Source organism: Oncorhynchus mykiss, chromosome 15 (genome assembly GCF_013265735.2).
Source record: "Oncorhynchus mykiss isolate Arlee chromosome 15, USDA_OmykA_1.1, whole genome shotgun sequence".
Taxonomy (NCBI): domain Eukaryota; kingdom Metazoa; phylum Chordata; class Actinopteri; order Salmoniformes; family Salmonidae; genus Oncorhynchus; species Oncorhynchus mykiss.
Window position 1 is genome coordinate 25769662 of NC_048579.1, and position 15270 is coordinate 25784931.

A 15270-nucleotide genomic window follows, 5' to 3' on the forward strand; every position below is an offset into this window, starting at 1 on the left:
TGACTTGCCTAGTTAAATAAAGGTAAAATTAATTTTAAAAAGTTGATTCATTGCGGGATCGGGGAACCACCAGTACAGAGCTTGCTCAGGAATGGCAGCAGGCAGGTGTGAGTGCACGCACTGTGAGGTGAAGACTTTTGGAGGATGGCCTGGTGTCAAGAAGGAGCCACTTCTCTCCAGGAAAAACATCAGGGACAGACTGATATTCTACAAAAGGTACAGGGATTGGACTGCTGAGGACTGGGGTAAAGTCATTTTCTCTGATGAATCCTCTTTCCGATTGTTTGGGGCATCCGGAAAAAAGCTTGTCTGGAGAAGACAAGGTGAGTGCTACCATCAGTCCTATGTCATGCCAACAGTAAAGCATCCTGAGACCATTCATGTGTGGGGTTGCTTCTTAGCCAAGGGAGTGGGCTCACTCACAATTTTGCCTAAGAACACAGCCATGAATTAAGAATGGTACTAACACATCCTCCGAGAGCAACTTCTCCCAACCATTCAGGAACAGTTTGGTGACAAACAATGCCTTTTCCAGCATGATGAAGCACCTTGCCATAAGGCAAAAGCAAAACATCGATATTTTGGGTCCATGGCCAGGAAACTCCCCAGACCTTAATCCCATTGAGAACTTGTGGACAATCCTCAATAGCCGGGTGGACAAACAAAAACCCACAAATTCTGACAAACTCCAAGCACTGATTATGCAAGAATGGGCTGCCATCAGTCAGGATGTGGCCCAGAACTTAATTGATAGCATGCCAGGGCAGATTGCAGAGGTCTTGAAAAAGAAGGGTCAACACTGCAAATATTGACTCTTTGCATCAACTTCATGTAATTGTCAATAAAAGCCTTTGACACTTATGAAATTCTTGTAATTATACTTCAGTATTCCATAGTCACATCTGACAAAAATATCTAAAGACACTGACGCAGCAAACTTTGTGAAAATTAATATTTGTGTCACTCTCAAAACTTTTGGCCACGACTGTACATTACCAGGAAGTTGATCCTTCCATCACATACAGTATAATAAAAATTGCATGATTATAATTATAATTTGTAGATTATAACCCCTCTCCTCTCCCCTAGAACTCTTCCCCCGTGTTATTGCTGTAAAATAGACTGTGGTTTCTCTCAGCCAATTTACCTGGTCAAATGAACACATATATTAATGTCTGTTTCATGCAAATCATTATTTCTGCTGATATATTGGTAAACCAGGTTACACAGAACTCTGATATAGAACTACAGACACTTTCGGGTAATATACATATTGTAGGGAATACATGTTTAATTTCAGTTTAATTGTATAGATCAACAGCAAATAGTCTTACATTATCATATTTAATTTCACAAATAATTATATCCAATACATGTATTCACTCTTATAACATATTGATGTGTGTGTGTGTGTGTGTGTTTCCATCTTGTCCTGTGCACATGTTCTCCCCTACTACAGATGAAGCTAGAGACCAGAAAACATACATACAGAGAGAAACATTACATCACTCTTGTCATCACGCAATACAATAATTGAAGGACTGCAATTCCTACAATTGATGCATACAAACTGTACTATGGCTTGCTATTTTTTTGCAAGACAAATAGGCAAGCAAACAACATTTTTTAATGTAGACGTTAAACGAGGTTGAGGGATTACTGGTCATACCTTTCGGAGGTCCAGCACATCCTGCAGCATATAGCGGATTCTGGGGGAGGTTGTCTTATTCTTCACAATCGTCACAATCGCGTTGTAGTACTGATCCATTCTGGGCTGTGGAAGTATAGACAGGCCAAGTGAATGTAGTTGACAGATTTGTAGATCTGAATCTATTGGATTGATCTATCCAATCATTTGGAATTAAAATGCACTGTACTGTACTCATAGAAATATAACAGATCACATCAATAAATCAATACAGCGCTGTACCCTGAACTTCTCTGAGCCCTTGCCGATGGTGGGGAGCATTATGCACAGACACTCCAGAGAGTTATCGTCGCCGTCCTTTGCAAGCTTTACGATGCAATTGTGCATAATGGCTTCTGTAAGCATCTTCAACTGGAACAACTCGCAAATGAATCTGATGTTGCCTAGAGACCGTCTGCACCACATGGCCTTGGCCTCCTCTGGCTCCTCCTCCAGTCGCTGGCTGACCTCCCCCTGGAAGGTTTGGACAAGCTTCACAAGCTGCATCAGAGTTTTTTTAAGCACTTTATGGGAATTTAATTGGGAATAACACAATTTATTTCCACTGCAATGTAAGGAGCAAGTTCCGATGTCATATACTGTATATCAAATATGTGTTAAGTGTGTTCTGTCTATGGAGTAACCAAGGAACATTTGTTTTAATGACACACATATTGTAGGGAAACCAGGGGGTAATCACAACCAGGGCTAGGAACTAGCAACTGTCAATCCAACCCCTTAGTTGTTAAACCAAGAGATCCAGACCTCTTTCCAAGGTCACAAGATGTCAGTTTAAGCTACTCCCTAAAATATGTTATTGTACCTTGGTGGTGGTGTCCAGCTCCTTCTGCTTTCCTCCAAAGAGCTCAGATGTATTATTCTCAAACTCAGACTGGCATCGATTCAGCAGTAATTTACGGAAATTCAAAGTCACTCTCGGATTACATGACGTTGGCACTTTGAGCTGAAGAGTAAAAAGGATGTTACAAAAGTCAAAATGCCCGTGAATCAATGTTTTAAGTGGTCCTTGGCAAACAAGAGCTAAGACAACGGGAGACGGGCACAAACACAGTTGCAGACTTACCCCCATTAGGCAGCGGCACAAGTTGGCGTAGACCACAGAGCAGGCAGGGTGTGCAATGGCCCTCTCATATATGAGGTCAATGATGCCCTTCAGCTTGTCTTCTGTGTCAATGGTGAGCTCAGTCACTACCACCATCAACTCCCTGAAGTTCTTAGGAGTCAGCCTGTCCAGGACGTGACCCATAGGGACAAACAGCTTCTGCATCTGTGGATCTTCAGCTTGCATGGTTTCCTTCAAGCCCTTTAGGAGAGATATGGGTGACATGGCAAAATATCACTGTCAATATTCCTTTTAGAAGGTACTACAACACAACTACAGTAGGAACTTACCAGGTTCTGTTCTACTGAATCCTCGCTGCCAAGATTGCCAGTTATATCTAGACCAGATCCAAAGATTAGAGAGAGAGAGAGATAAGTAGAGAGAGACAGAGAGCAGAAAAACAAATACATCAATGTTTCCTAGTGGAGACTGTAGACAATGTACATTTTCACTGTCTGAGCTTTGCTACCTATAGAATATACTGTACACATCCTCAGCTGTCTAGATGAAGACATAAGGAAAAAGAGAATGGAATTATCTTCTACACAGAACAATCCATTAAGAGGCACATTGAGTCATATTTAATAAGTACCTGCTTCAGAGACCTTCCCCAGTTCCTCTGAGCAGACATCCTCTAGTTGTTCTTTCAGTGTAGAGGTGGACATCTTAACTTTCTGAAAATATACTTCATGACCAACAGGAATCCTAGGTATGTCTTCAAATCCAATGGGGGCGAACAGAGACTTGCAGCTCTAGATTCAAACAGAAATAAAAGAGAGATGCAGGATGGTACATAGAGAGAAAACATAAATATTTCTGTGTACATGAAAATTACAGAGGAGCATAGTTACCAGAACCATATATTTCTACTATGGTTCTGAGAGTTACTAATGCTGCAGTACCTGGAGGAAATGGATGTGATCCTCTGTCTGTGTCAGCAGTATAATGTTGGCATCAATCTTCCTCAGTTCAACATTGTCCTTCTCCAGTGTATCTAGAAGTCCTTCAGTCTCGCTCACTATATCCCTCTCCTTAGCTTTGATCATCTCTCTCACCTCAGAGCTTCTTCTCTCAATGAAGCGGATCAGCTCAGTGAAGGTCCTCTCACTGTCCACCACAGCTTCCTGTGCAGAGCACTGATAGGGAATTCAGAAAGTAGAAATGTAATTGAAACCGCTAACGTAATGTACTTGTTTACAACCTACATTGTTGCGGTTCACAACTTATCTGGTTGTAAATTTGAATAATTCCTGAAAACATTCTGTGGTTTTATTTTAGCATTGAAAATATGGCTCTACTTGAGCTCCATGAACCTGTTGCCCACAGTGAGAAACAGGTTGAGTGACTCATTTCTCTGCTAATCTAACTACAGGAGAGCCACCCGGAAATGAGCCAAGAAATGCCCCTGACATGTTTACCGACAACAGCCTGTGCTGACGAACAGTTCATTAAAAGCTTTGACTAGTACATTAGAATTCATTACATGATTTTCTGTTGATATCCTGACACACTGCAGCCACCCTCTGCTTTTAGACGTTTCTCTTTGCGATGTGTTTTGTCCTTTAATGTTTCCATATTTTCCAGGTCAAAACTTACCTTGACAGAACTCATCATGTTTTGCAGGTCCAGCATCACAGTTTCCCTCTTCTTGATTTTCTGCTGACATTCCCTTTGTACCTTCCTCACCTGTTCCTGTGAATATACATATTAAACCCTATTTGATAGTGTTAATGCTGTGACGACAACAACAACAACAAGATTACACTGAAAGACAAAAGCTTTCTGGCAGTTGGGCATACCTGTTTCTTTGCCCTTTCAGCAGGAGCTACAACAGTTTCATGACCTCTGTGTTGATCTATAGCACACTGATAACAAATGCATTGTTGATCAGTGCAGCAGTAGACCTCCAACAGTTTGCCATGGTGAGGGCAGATCCTCTCCTTTAGTTGCGTGGAGGCTTTACACAGACTATGTTTCTTCAACGCTGTTGACTCATAGTGGAGCTGAACGTGAGTCTCGCAGTACGAGGCCAGACACACCAAACAGGACTTCACTGCTCTGTGTTGTTTACCAGTACAGATGTCACATGGCACATCTCCAGGTCCAGCATACGGCAGAGAAGGGGAAACTTCTTGTCCTGTTTTCTTCAGTTTCCCCACTAGTTCATTTAGCATGTTGTTTCTGCTCAGGACAGGCCTTGGGGTAAAGGTCTGTCTGCATTGAGGGCAGCTGTAGATAAGCTTTTGATCATCCTGATCCCAGTGACCCTTAATACAAACTTTACAGTAGCTGTGTCCACATGGAATAGTCACCGGATCATTCAGTAAATCCAGACAGATTGAGCAACTAAACTCATCCAGGGACACTGAAATACAGGCCTCTGCCATGGTCACTGTCCTTAAAAACACTGAGAATAGTCACATTCAGTTTCACTTCTCTGAAACAGTTCTTCTTCACAACAAACTGGCAGGTGCATACACCGCCACCTACTGTACTGGAGTGTGAGTTCAGTCACAACCTATCTTTTATTTATTTAACCTTTATTTAACTAGGCAAGTCAGTTTCTTATTTACAATGACGGCCTTCCCCGGCGAAACCCTAACCCAGACGATACTGGGCCAATTGTGCACCGCCCTATGGGACTCCCAGTCATAGCCAGTTGTGATACAGCCTGGAATCGAACCAGGGTCTGTAGTGACGCCTCTAGCACTGAGATGCAGTGTCTTTGACCGCTACGTCACTCGGGAGCTCTTTGTAACTATAACATTATATTCTCTTAACTAACCCTACATTTCTAATAAAATAAAATTCCCAACAAACCTCATCACTCCCATCACCCCCACACAAAATACCAGCCACTCCCCATGTCCGTCCAACCTCTCTTTATATATATTTTTATTTAACCTTTATTTAACCTCTCTAACCCTTTCAAACAACATCTCACTTTCTACGTCATACATTTCAAAAAATAATAATACATGTTCAACCGTTTCCTCTACCATACAGCCATTACACATTCCAGTACCATGATTCCATCAATTTCAAAGATGAATTAAATCCCGTAAACCCTAATCTCACCTACACAACATCAATTCCTCCCTTTCATCTCCATTATATGACATTATATCCCGTACAGATTTCCTTGTACTATACATTTTTTTGCCCATTCTACTTTCATCTCATTGTCTATGCCAGCAATCTAACCAATTTTTCAGAATCAATGTTTTTATTTCCCCTCTACCCAACTGCACCTGTATATCCACAATATTATTTTTCACTAATCGTTTTGATATTATATCCACTATATCATTTCCATACACTCCTGTATGAGCCCTAATCCAACATAACTGGATTTCAATACCAATTCCAATAACCCCAACAACAGCAGCATTATTTATAATCCTAAATTCTCATGTTCTGACTTTATAGATCTTAAACTACATCAAATTGATGCAGTCCCAACATATTACTACTCTTCTTGGTTGCACCTTCTCTATCCATGGCAATCCAACAATTATCACAACCACTTCTATCGCATAGACAGATAAATCATGTTAGTCTCTTCCATTAATTAAAGTCAGGAATTAATACACCTGCTCCTGTGGGATCCTTTGAATCATCTGTAAACACTGCAAGACAATAATAATACAACTGATTACTAATATATTGATCCAGTACTGTTCCTACATTATCTTCTTCACACCACTGTTTCCTTTCTTCAATCAGGCTAAGATCAACATGGGGTATTGAGTAAAACCACGCTGGCACATTTCTGAAAATTTCCCAATGAGTCAGTGGGAGAGCGGCCTTTACCTGCAAGTGTAGAACATAGTTGAATAGAGGGTACACCTTTGCCATTATGGCTTCTGTGACAGCATGGGCAGCACCATTGAGGCTTATCTCCATGTTAAAGTAGTACATTTTTTTGTCTTCTATTTCTATTAGTTAATTGACACTCGCTAAACAAACTGAAAGGGTGCATACTGCCACCTGGATTGTGTTGTTTGAACAGGCATTAAGCCAAGGTTGGTGATTCACTGCCACCTTCATTTTTTGGAACGTTTGCTCATAGGCTGATACTTCCTGCTGATCTGGATGTTATTTTCTGTGTGATCCTTCCTTAACCTAGGGTTTCCCAAACTTGGTCCTGGGGCCCGACTTGGGTCACATTTTGGTTTTTGCCCTAGCAGTACACAGCTGATTCAAATAACCATGCCTTAACCCATGTCAAGTGTTAACAGTGTTTGGCCACCAAGTGCTAAAAGTCAGTATCTAAATAATGTGTGTGAAATGCTAGATGGTGTACGTGATGTAAACAGAGAGGTCTACTTTCTTTTGGACCTGAATATTGAATGGTTTTCATCAAGCTGTCCACTCAAGAGGTAGCTTCTCACTGTAACCAATGCCTGTAATCTAGTTCAGGTTAAACCTACCAGGGTGTTTACAAACACTACAGGAACAAGATCATCCACGTGTATAGGTCACATTTTTACAAATACTGTAGAACTCTGTTCTAAAGCTGTACCCATATCCATTGGATGCAGTGATCACAATATAGTGGCTATATCTAGGAGAACCAAAGTTCCAACAGCTGGGCCTAAAATAGTGTACAAGAGATCATATAAAGTATGTTGCTGTGACCCTTATGTAGATGATGTAAAAAATATTTGTTGATCTGATGTGATCAATAAGGTGCATCCAGGCACTGCATTTCATGAATTTATGAAATAGCTTCTTCCAATTATTGATAAACATGCACCTGTTAAAATACTGTAAGGCTCCATGGATCGATGAGGAATTGAAAAACGGTATGGTTGAAAGAGATGGGGCAAAAGGAGTGGCTAATAAGTCTGGCTGCACATCTGACTAGCTGACATTGTAAATTGAGAAATTATGTGACAGAGCTATTTATCTAATAGAACTCAGAGGGTTTTCTTTAATGGAAGCTTCTCTAAATGTCAAACATGTGGTGTACCCAGGGCAGTTCTCTAGGCCCTCTACTTTTTTTTATATTTTTACCAATGACATGCCACATCTCTAAAATTAAGAGAATTGTATTTGGTACAAATCATTCCCTAAGCTTTATTTTATTTGTGATACAGCCTGGATTTGAACCAGGGTGTCTGTAGTGATGCCTCTAGCACAGAGATGCAGTGCCATAGACCGCTGCGCAACTCGGGAGACCTCAGTTGAATCTGATAATTGTCATGACTTTCCAGTCCTGAGATGGAGATCGGGGGTGCCGGCTAGGCAACAATATTTACATTTTTGAGAATGTGGAAATGTTCAGTGGATACTAGAAGAAACCTCATGTCAAATTAATTTTTGATGTTGTGACATCATGAAAGACGGTAGAACCAGATGTAGACTGTACCTCTGTCTACACTTCTCAATTATGAGGTATGCATCTGAATGTTGTTTAAAATGAATGACTAAGTATCTTAATACCTTTTAAAAGATAGAAATGTGATTTAAGTCTTCTAAATGAGAAAATGTTTTTTCATGTCAAGTTTACCAAGTCAGTAACCACACCCACGTGAGCACAGAGATTATGCAAAATGTAATGGAACGCCCTTTTTCCCCAAGTGTTTAAAAGGACGCGCTGAAGAATTAACATATTAGACCAGTTACGTGCAGCACCAGCTGAATACGTTACAAATGGTTGAGAAATCTACCACTCTATAGACCAAGCAGACTAAAGGCCGAACCAGAGTTGTACACTCAACATCTCCGTGACCAAAGGATTTGGACGATCAAGGACAGCTCAATCGTAAATACATAAATTGCATACTCTTTTTTCAAATGAGCGGTTATTAGAGTGCTTCAGATTTTGTATTTCGTGAGCGTAGCTTCCCAACGTCCGATAGAGTAACTACTTTGTCTCCCTTCCTCCCCTCTCTGAATTCGCCACTGTGTTATAACCAAATAACCTCACACTCAACGTCAACAAAACTAAGGAGATGATTGTGGACTTCAGGAAACAGCAGAGGGAACACCCCCCTATCCACATCGATGGAACAGTAGTGGAGAGGGTAGCAAGTTTTAAGTTCCTCGGCATACACATCACAGACAAACTGAATTGGTCCACTCACACAGACAGCATTGTGAAGAAGGCGCAGCAGCGCCTCTTCAACCTCAGGAGGCTGAAGAAATTTGGCTTGTCACCAAAAGCACTCACAAACTTCTACAGATGCACAATCGAGAGCATCCTGGCGGGCTGTATCACCGCCTGGTACGGCAACTGCTCCGCCCTCAACCGTAAGGCTCTCCAGAGGGTGGTGAGGTCTGCACAACGCATCACCGGGGGCAAACTACCTGCCCTCCAGGACACCTACACCACCCGATGTCACAGGAAGGCCATAAAGATCATCAAGGACATCAACCACCCGAGCCACTGCCTGTTCACCCCGCTATCATCCAGAAGGCGAGGTCAGTACAGGTGCATCAAAGCTGGGACCGAGAGACTGAAAAACAGCTTCTATCTCAAGGCCATCAGACTGTTAAACAGCCACCACTAACATTGAGTGGCTGCTGCCAACACACTGACACTGACTCAACTCCAGCCACTTTAATAATGGGAATTGATGGGAAATGATGTAAATATATCACTAGCCACTTTAAACAATGCTACCTTATATAATGTTACTTACCCTACATTATTCATCTCATATGCATACGTATATACTGTACTCTATATCATCGACTGTATCCTTATGTAATACATGTATCACTAGCCACTTTAAACTATGCCACTTTGTTTACATACTCATCTCATTTGTACATACTGTACTCGATACCATCTACTGTATCTTGCCTATGCTGCTCTGTACCATCACTCATTCATATATCCTTATGTACATATTCTTTATCCCCTTACACTGTGTACAAGACAGTAGTTTTGGAATTGTTAGTTAGATTACTTGTTGGTTATTACTGCATTGTCGGAACTAGAAGCACAAGCATTTCGCTACACTCGCATTAACATCTGCTAACCATGTGTATGTGACAAATAAAATTTGATTTGATTTGATTTGAAACTGTCCTGCTTTGTTAGACTTCTAGGGACTATTTACTGTATAATGATATTGTGTGTTTGTGTATTCTGTAATTGTTTAATTAGTTAGTAAATAAATAATTGAGCCAACTTGTGTATCGCTGATTCATCAATAAAGTAGGGTTCATGCAGACTAGAAGAAATTAGGACATTCAGAATGGCTGATGAGGTAATAGTACATTAATAAGTGACTGTAATCGCTAAGATATGAAAATATCTGAACAGAGTTAAATTAGGGAAATAGTAACTCTTCAAACAACATTTTCCCGTGGTGCCCCGACTTCTTAGTTAATTAATGTTACATTAGTTTAATCACGTAATAATAATAATTACAAAGAGAATTGATTTGATATAAGTCTTCACATTAATGAATAGTCACGTCACGACATAATGAATGGTTTGGATGTTGAACAAGTTGAGGAGACTAAATTACTTTGTGTTACCTTAGATTGTAAACGGTCATGGTCAAAACATATAGATTCAATGGTTGTAAAGATGGGGAAAGGTATGTCTGCAATAAAGACATGTTCTGCTTTTTTTGCACCACACTCCACAAAGCAAGTCCTGCAGGCTTTAGTTTTGTCTTAATCTTGATTATTGTCCAATCGTGTGGTCATGTAGTTAAGCTGCAGCTGGCCCAGAACAGAGAGGCACATCTTGCTCTTAATTGTAATCAGAGGGCTAATATAAATACTATGCATGCCAGTCCCTCTTGGCTAAGAGTTGAGGAGAGACTGACTGCATCGTTTCTTTTTATAAGAAAACTTACGCACAGCTCTGACACACTTACACTACCAAACATGCCACCAGGGGTCATTTCATAGTCTCCAAATCCAGAACAAATTCAAGAAAGCTTACAGTATTATTATAAAGAGATATTATTGCATGGAACAGATAAAGCAACACCTCACGGCACAACACCTCTACCTATTTTATCTAGATATTTTGTGTGTATGTATTGACATGTAGGTTGTGTGTGCCATTTTTAAATGTATGTAAATCTGTTCTTGAACTGTTCATGTCCTGGGGCCGGATTCACGAAACATTACTTACGAAAAAAATTAAGAAGCTGCTTAAGAAAGATAATAAGAAGTTCATAAGATACAGTTGAAGTCGGAAGTTTACATACAGCTTAGCCAAATACATTTAAACTCAGAATAAATGTCAGAAATTGTGAAAAACTGAGTAAAAATTCCCTGTCTTAGGTCAGTTACGATCACCACTTTATTTTAAGAATGTGAAATGTTAGAATAATAGTAGAGATATATTTCAGATTAGATTTTTTTCTTCACATTCCCAGTGGGTCAGAAGTTTACATACACAAATTAGTATTTGGTAGCATTGCCTTTCAATTGTTTAACTTGGGTCAAACGTTTCGGGTAGCCTTTCACAAGCTTCCCACAATAAGTCAGGTTTGTAGGCCTCCTTGCTCACACACGCTTTTTCAGTTCTGCCCACACATTTTTTATAGGATTGAGGACAGGGCTTTGTGATGGCCACTCTAATACCTTGACTTTGTTGTCCTTAATCCATGTTGCCACAACTTTGGAAGTATGCCTGGGGTCATTGTCCATTTGAAAGACCCATTTGCGACCAAGCTTCAACTTCCTGACTGATGTCTTGAGAGGTTTCTTCAATATATCCACATAATTTTCCAACCTCATGATGCCATCTATTATGTGAAGTGCACCAGTCCCTCCTGCAGCAAAGCACCCCCACAAAATGATGCTGCCACCTCCGTGCTTCACGGTTGGGATGGTGTCTTCAGCTTGCAAGCGTCCCCCCTTTTCCTCTAAAAATAATGATAGTCATTAGGGCCAAACAGTTCTATTTTTGTTTCATCAGACCAGAGGACATTTCTCCAAAAAGTACGATCTTTGTCCCCATGTGCAGTTGCAAACCGTAGTCTGGCTTTTTATGTCGGTTTTGGAGCAGTGTCATCTTCCTTGCTGAGCGGCCTTTAAGGTTATGTCAATATAGGACTCGTTTTACTGTTGATATATATAATTTTGTACCTCTTTCCTCCAGCATCTTCACAAGGTCCTTTGCTATTGTTCTGGGTTTGATTTGCACTTTTCGCACCCAAGTACATTCATCTCTAGGAGACAGAATGTGTCTCCTTCCTGAGCGGTATGAGGCTGCGTGGTCCCATGGTGTTTATAGTTGCGTACTATTGTTTGTACAGATGAACGTGGTACCTTCAGGCATTTGGAAATTATTTCCAAGGATGAACCATACTTGTGGAGGTCTAAAACTTTTTTTCTGAGGTCTTAGCTGGTTTCTTTTGATTTTCCCATGATGTCAAGCAAAGAGAGGCGCTGAGTTTGAAGGTATGCTTTGAAATACATCCACAGGTGCACCTCCAATTGACTTAAATTATGTCAATTAGCCCATCAGGAGCTTCGAAAGCCATGACATAATTTTCTGGAATTCTTCAAGCTGTTCAAAGGCACAGTCAATTTTGTGTATGTAAACTTCCCCCACTGCAATTGTGATTGAAGTTAAATAAACTTTAAACAATTGTTGGTAAACATTTCTTGTGTCATGCAGAAAGTAGATGTCCTAACTGACTTGCCAAAACTATAGTTTGTAGTTGAAAAACGAGTTTTAATGACTCCATCCTAAGTGTAAGCAAACTTCCGACTTCAACTGTAGTTCGTAAATGTAATTCCTCAAACTGTTCTCTGAAATGTGTAGTTTTCTTAGGAACTTCGTAAATATCTTCTCATGTGGCATTGACATTAGTGACGTGCTTGAAACCAATAAATACGTCTATGTGACAGGGATGATAGGATTTGGCCCACTATAATAAAGTGTTGATATTTCAATTTTATTAAATGTATTTTTTTTCTTTGTCTCGAGAATAAAATGTTTTAGTTGGCTCGCGAACCCTTCACACACAAACAAAAAAACATTTTTCACACATAGCCATCCGACTAACGTTAGCTACTGTACATCAAAACCAAACATGTGTAACCAAGGAAAGCGCAATACAATCTTCAGTAAACAAGAGCTGTAAGTGATGGTGGAGGAAATAGCAGGCAGGAAATGGTTGCTGTTGGGGAGACTTGATAACTGCAGGTTCACTGCAGAGACCAAAAAGAGAGGATGGGCGAGTGACCGAGTCTGTCTCTGCCATCAGGGGTATGGCAAGGGACAGTGATGCAGTAAAAAAAGAAGTGTTCCGACATCAAGTCGGTTGCTAAGAAGGGAGCTGAGAGACCATTCATGTGGACCAGCTGGAGGAGAAGGTGTCATCCATCATAGAGATGGTGGTAGAGGGACTGCGTGATTGTTAAATTCGTTAGCTAGCTAACGTGTAAAGACATTATAGCCAACATAGCTAACGTTAACATCGTTAGCTAAGTTCTTCTTTGCAAATTGACGAGATAGCGCCAGCTATTTAACACTTAGAGGATTGTAATATATTGTTAATATCTAGCTAGCCAGATAATGCGAGTTTAATTTGTATTATTGCTGTATTTAAATATCCTGAAGCCAACTGTTTCTTTTGTAACATGAATGGTTACAAAAGTACCTATTCGTCTCAAGACTAGTTAAGTACATTTCAAAAGAAGAAATCATAAAGCATTATTTTCAAGAATACCATTTCTTCTGAACTTTTTTCTTAGGGAGAAACTTAGGTAAAACTTTAAGAACATTTCTAACAATTTTATTGAGGAATAGCAACTTTGCTTAACTTTCTTCTTCAGTCCGAAGATAAGGGGGGAAAAAATGACAGTTAAGAAACGTATTCTTAAAGTTTTGTTAATCCGGCCCCTGGACCCCAGGGAGAATAGCTGCGGCTTTCACAACAGATAATGGGGATACTAATAAGATACAAAAAAATACCATAGGAAGTCCCAGCCAATTGACTAGTCCATGCTAAAACAAACTTTGGGGGCAAGTTTGCCCTCTATCCAATTCTACTGTGTAGAGGTGTTGCCAAAATAGCTTAAAGGGAACTACTACTGTTTTATCAGATGGTCTTACCTGGCAAATCATTTTTAAAGGATGGAACTAGAAAGTTCATTCTGGAACCGATGCCTGTAATTAATCTGTATAAACGCTGATGTCACCCCTGTAAATGACTAGTCACAGTATCCACTATGCTTATATCATCAGGTACTTTATGTGTAAGCATATTAAAGTAGAAATAAGTCATATTACAACACAAGCTAGGTTTCCACTCAATTGGCACAGATTTTCATGCAAATATTCTAAATATTTGCATTTTCCCACCAGAGATGTTTCCATCAAATTGACTTGTTGCCGATAAAAGGCTGTGGGTGATGACATAGTGCACATAAATACAACTTTTGCAGTTAAATTCCTGCATGTACCAAATGAAAAATACAAGTAAAATGGGTTTCCATTGCATTTTCAACTCTACTGATGATTTTCCCACAAAATATGTTGCGTTATAGAGCGAATGTGCCCACTGTGGTATCTACTGTAGCCAACCGCTCGAAGATACAGTGGGGGTTTAGCCTACATGAGATTATTATTTGCCAAAAAGAGATATTTGTCAAAAAACAGCCAAGCATCGATCATCATGTCAGAATAAGACCCTGGATGTTGATTGGAAAGGAGCATCAAGTTCATCACCTCGCACTTTCACCTACATGAAGTTAATAAACTTCAATGCTTTCCCGAGTCATAGTGGGAGGACCAGACAGCATGTCATGTTGTGACTCCAAGTTTACTTCGATATGATGGTTATTGTCCCCCATGATGAAACCGAGAAGGGGACTGCGGATCGGTCTCCATCTGAACGTTAGTCACACACGATCTCAGACACCACTGGCCCAATTTCGACAAAACTTGGGTGAATAATACATCCTGCGATAGAGATCCAGCATTTACAAAATTACACTGATTGGCCCAAGGCAGAAGCTATAATAATTAACTGAAATGTGGAAGAGGCGAAATGAGAGGGATAACTGGGCACAAAATGTGTCTTCTCCTGCAGGTGGTGTTTTTTCTTTGGCACATGACAGAGTGCAGGGAGTGGATTAGCTAAAGAGACTGCAGCGGTCAACATCCAGGGCTGCCTGCTGGCCCGGCAACATCTGCCAAGCTCACCGGGCCAGTTAATCAAGCTTTCATTTAGCAAGACCTGATGAGAAGTTTGATATGTGCCCTAGCCAACCACACAAAGGCACGATGGATTCATTTTCCCAGGTTGACACAGACATGCTCAGGAAAGTGATATCAGAACTTAAGCCATGAGCTGGCCTGGCAACATCTGCCTTCTCGATCCTATTCCCACCACCTTTAAAATAGTTTTTTAATTGCATATCTAAAGTACAATCTATAGTTAATCAATTTTTTTCATTTTTGAAAAAATCCAAATCTGGTTTTCAGGCCCACCACAGCACAGAGACAGCCTTAGTTAAAGTGGTA

General features: G+C 40.3%; 1 protein-coding gene across 3 annotated transcripts; it reads right to left on the reverse strand.

Annotated features, from left to right (window-relative positions):
- Positions 1–1262: 1262 nt before the first annotated feature.
- On the reverse strand, positions 1263–5280 carry LOC110489878 (E3 ubiquitin/ISG15 ligase TRIM25). 3 transcript variants are annotated; one of them, XM_036944144.1, is made up of 10 exons: positions 4610–5280; positions 4407–4502; positions 3713–3946; positions 3403–3562; positions 3101–3147; positions 2772–3011; positions 2511–2651; positions 1931–2179; positions 1670–1774; positions 1263–1465 (listed from the first exon to the last, which is right to left on the reverse strand). In XM_036944144.1, exons 1-10 carry the CDS (start codon positions 5195–5197, stop codon positions 1454–1456), a joined length of 1872 nt encoding a protein of 623 aa, XP_036800039.1. In that variant the 5' UTR covers positions 5198–5280; the 3' UTR covers positions 1263–1453. The 3 variants fall into 3 exon arrangements, with proteins under 3 accessions (XP_036800039.1, XP_021418508.2, XP_036800040.1); XM_021562833.2 differs by having other exon boundaries at positions 1931–2188; XM_036944145.1 differs by having other exon boundaries at positions 1931–2161; positions 4610–5279.
- Between the last annotated feature and the right edge of the window lie 9990 nt (positions 5281–15270).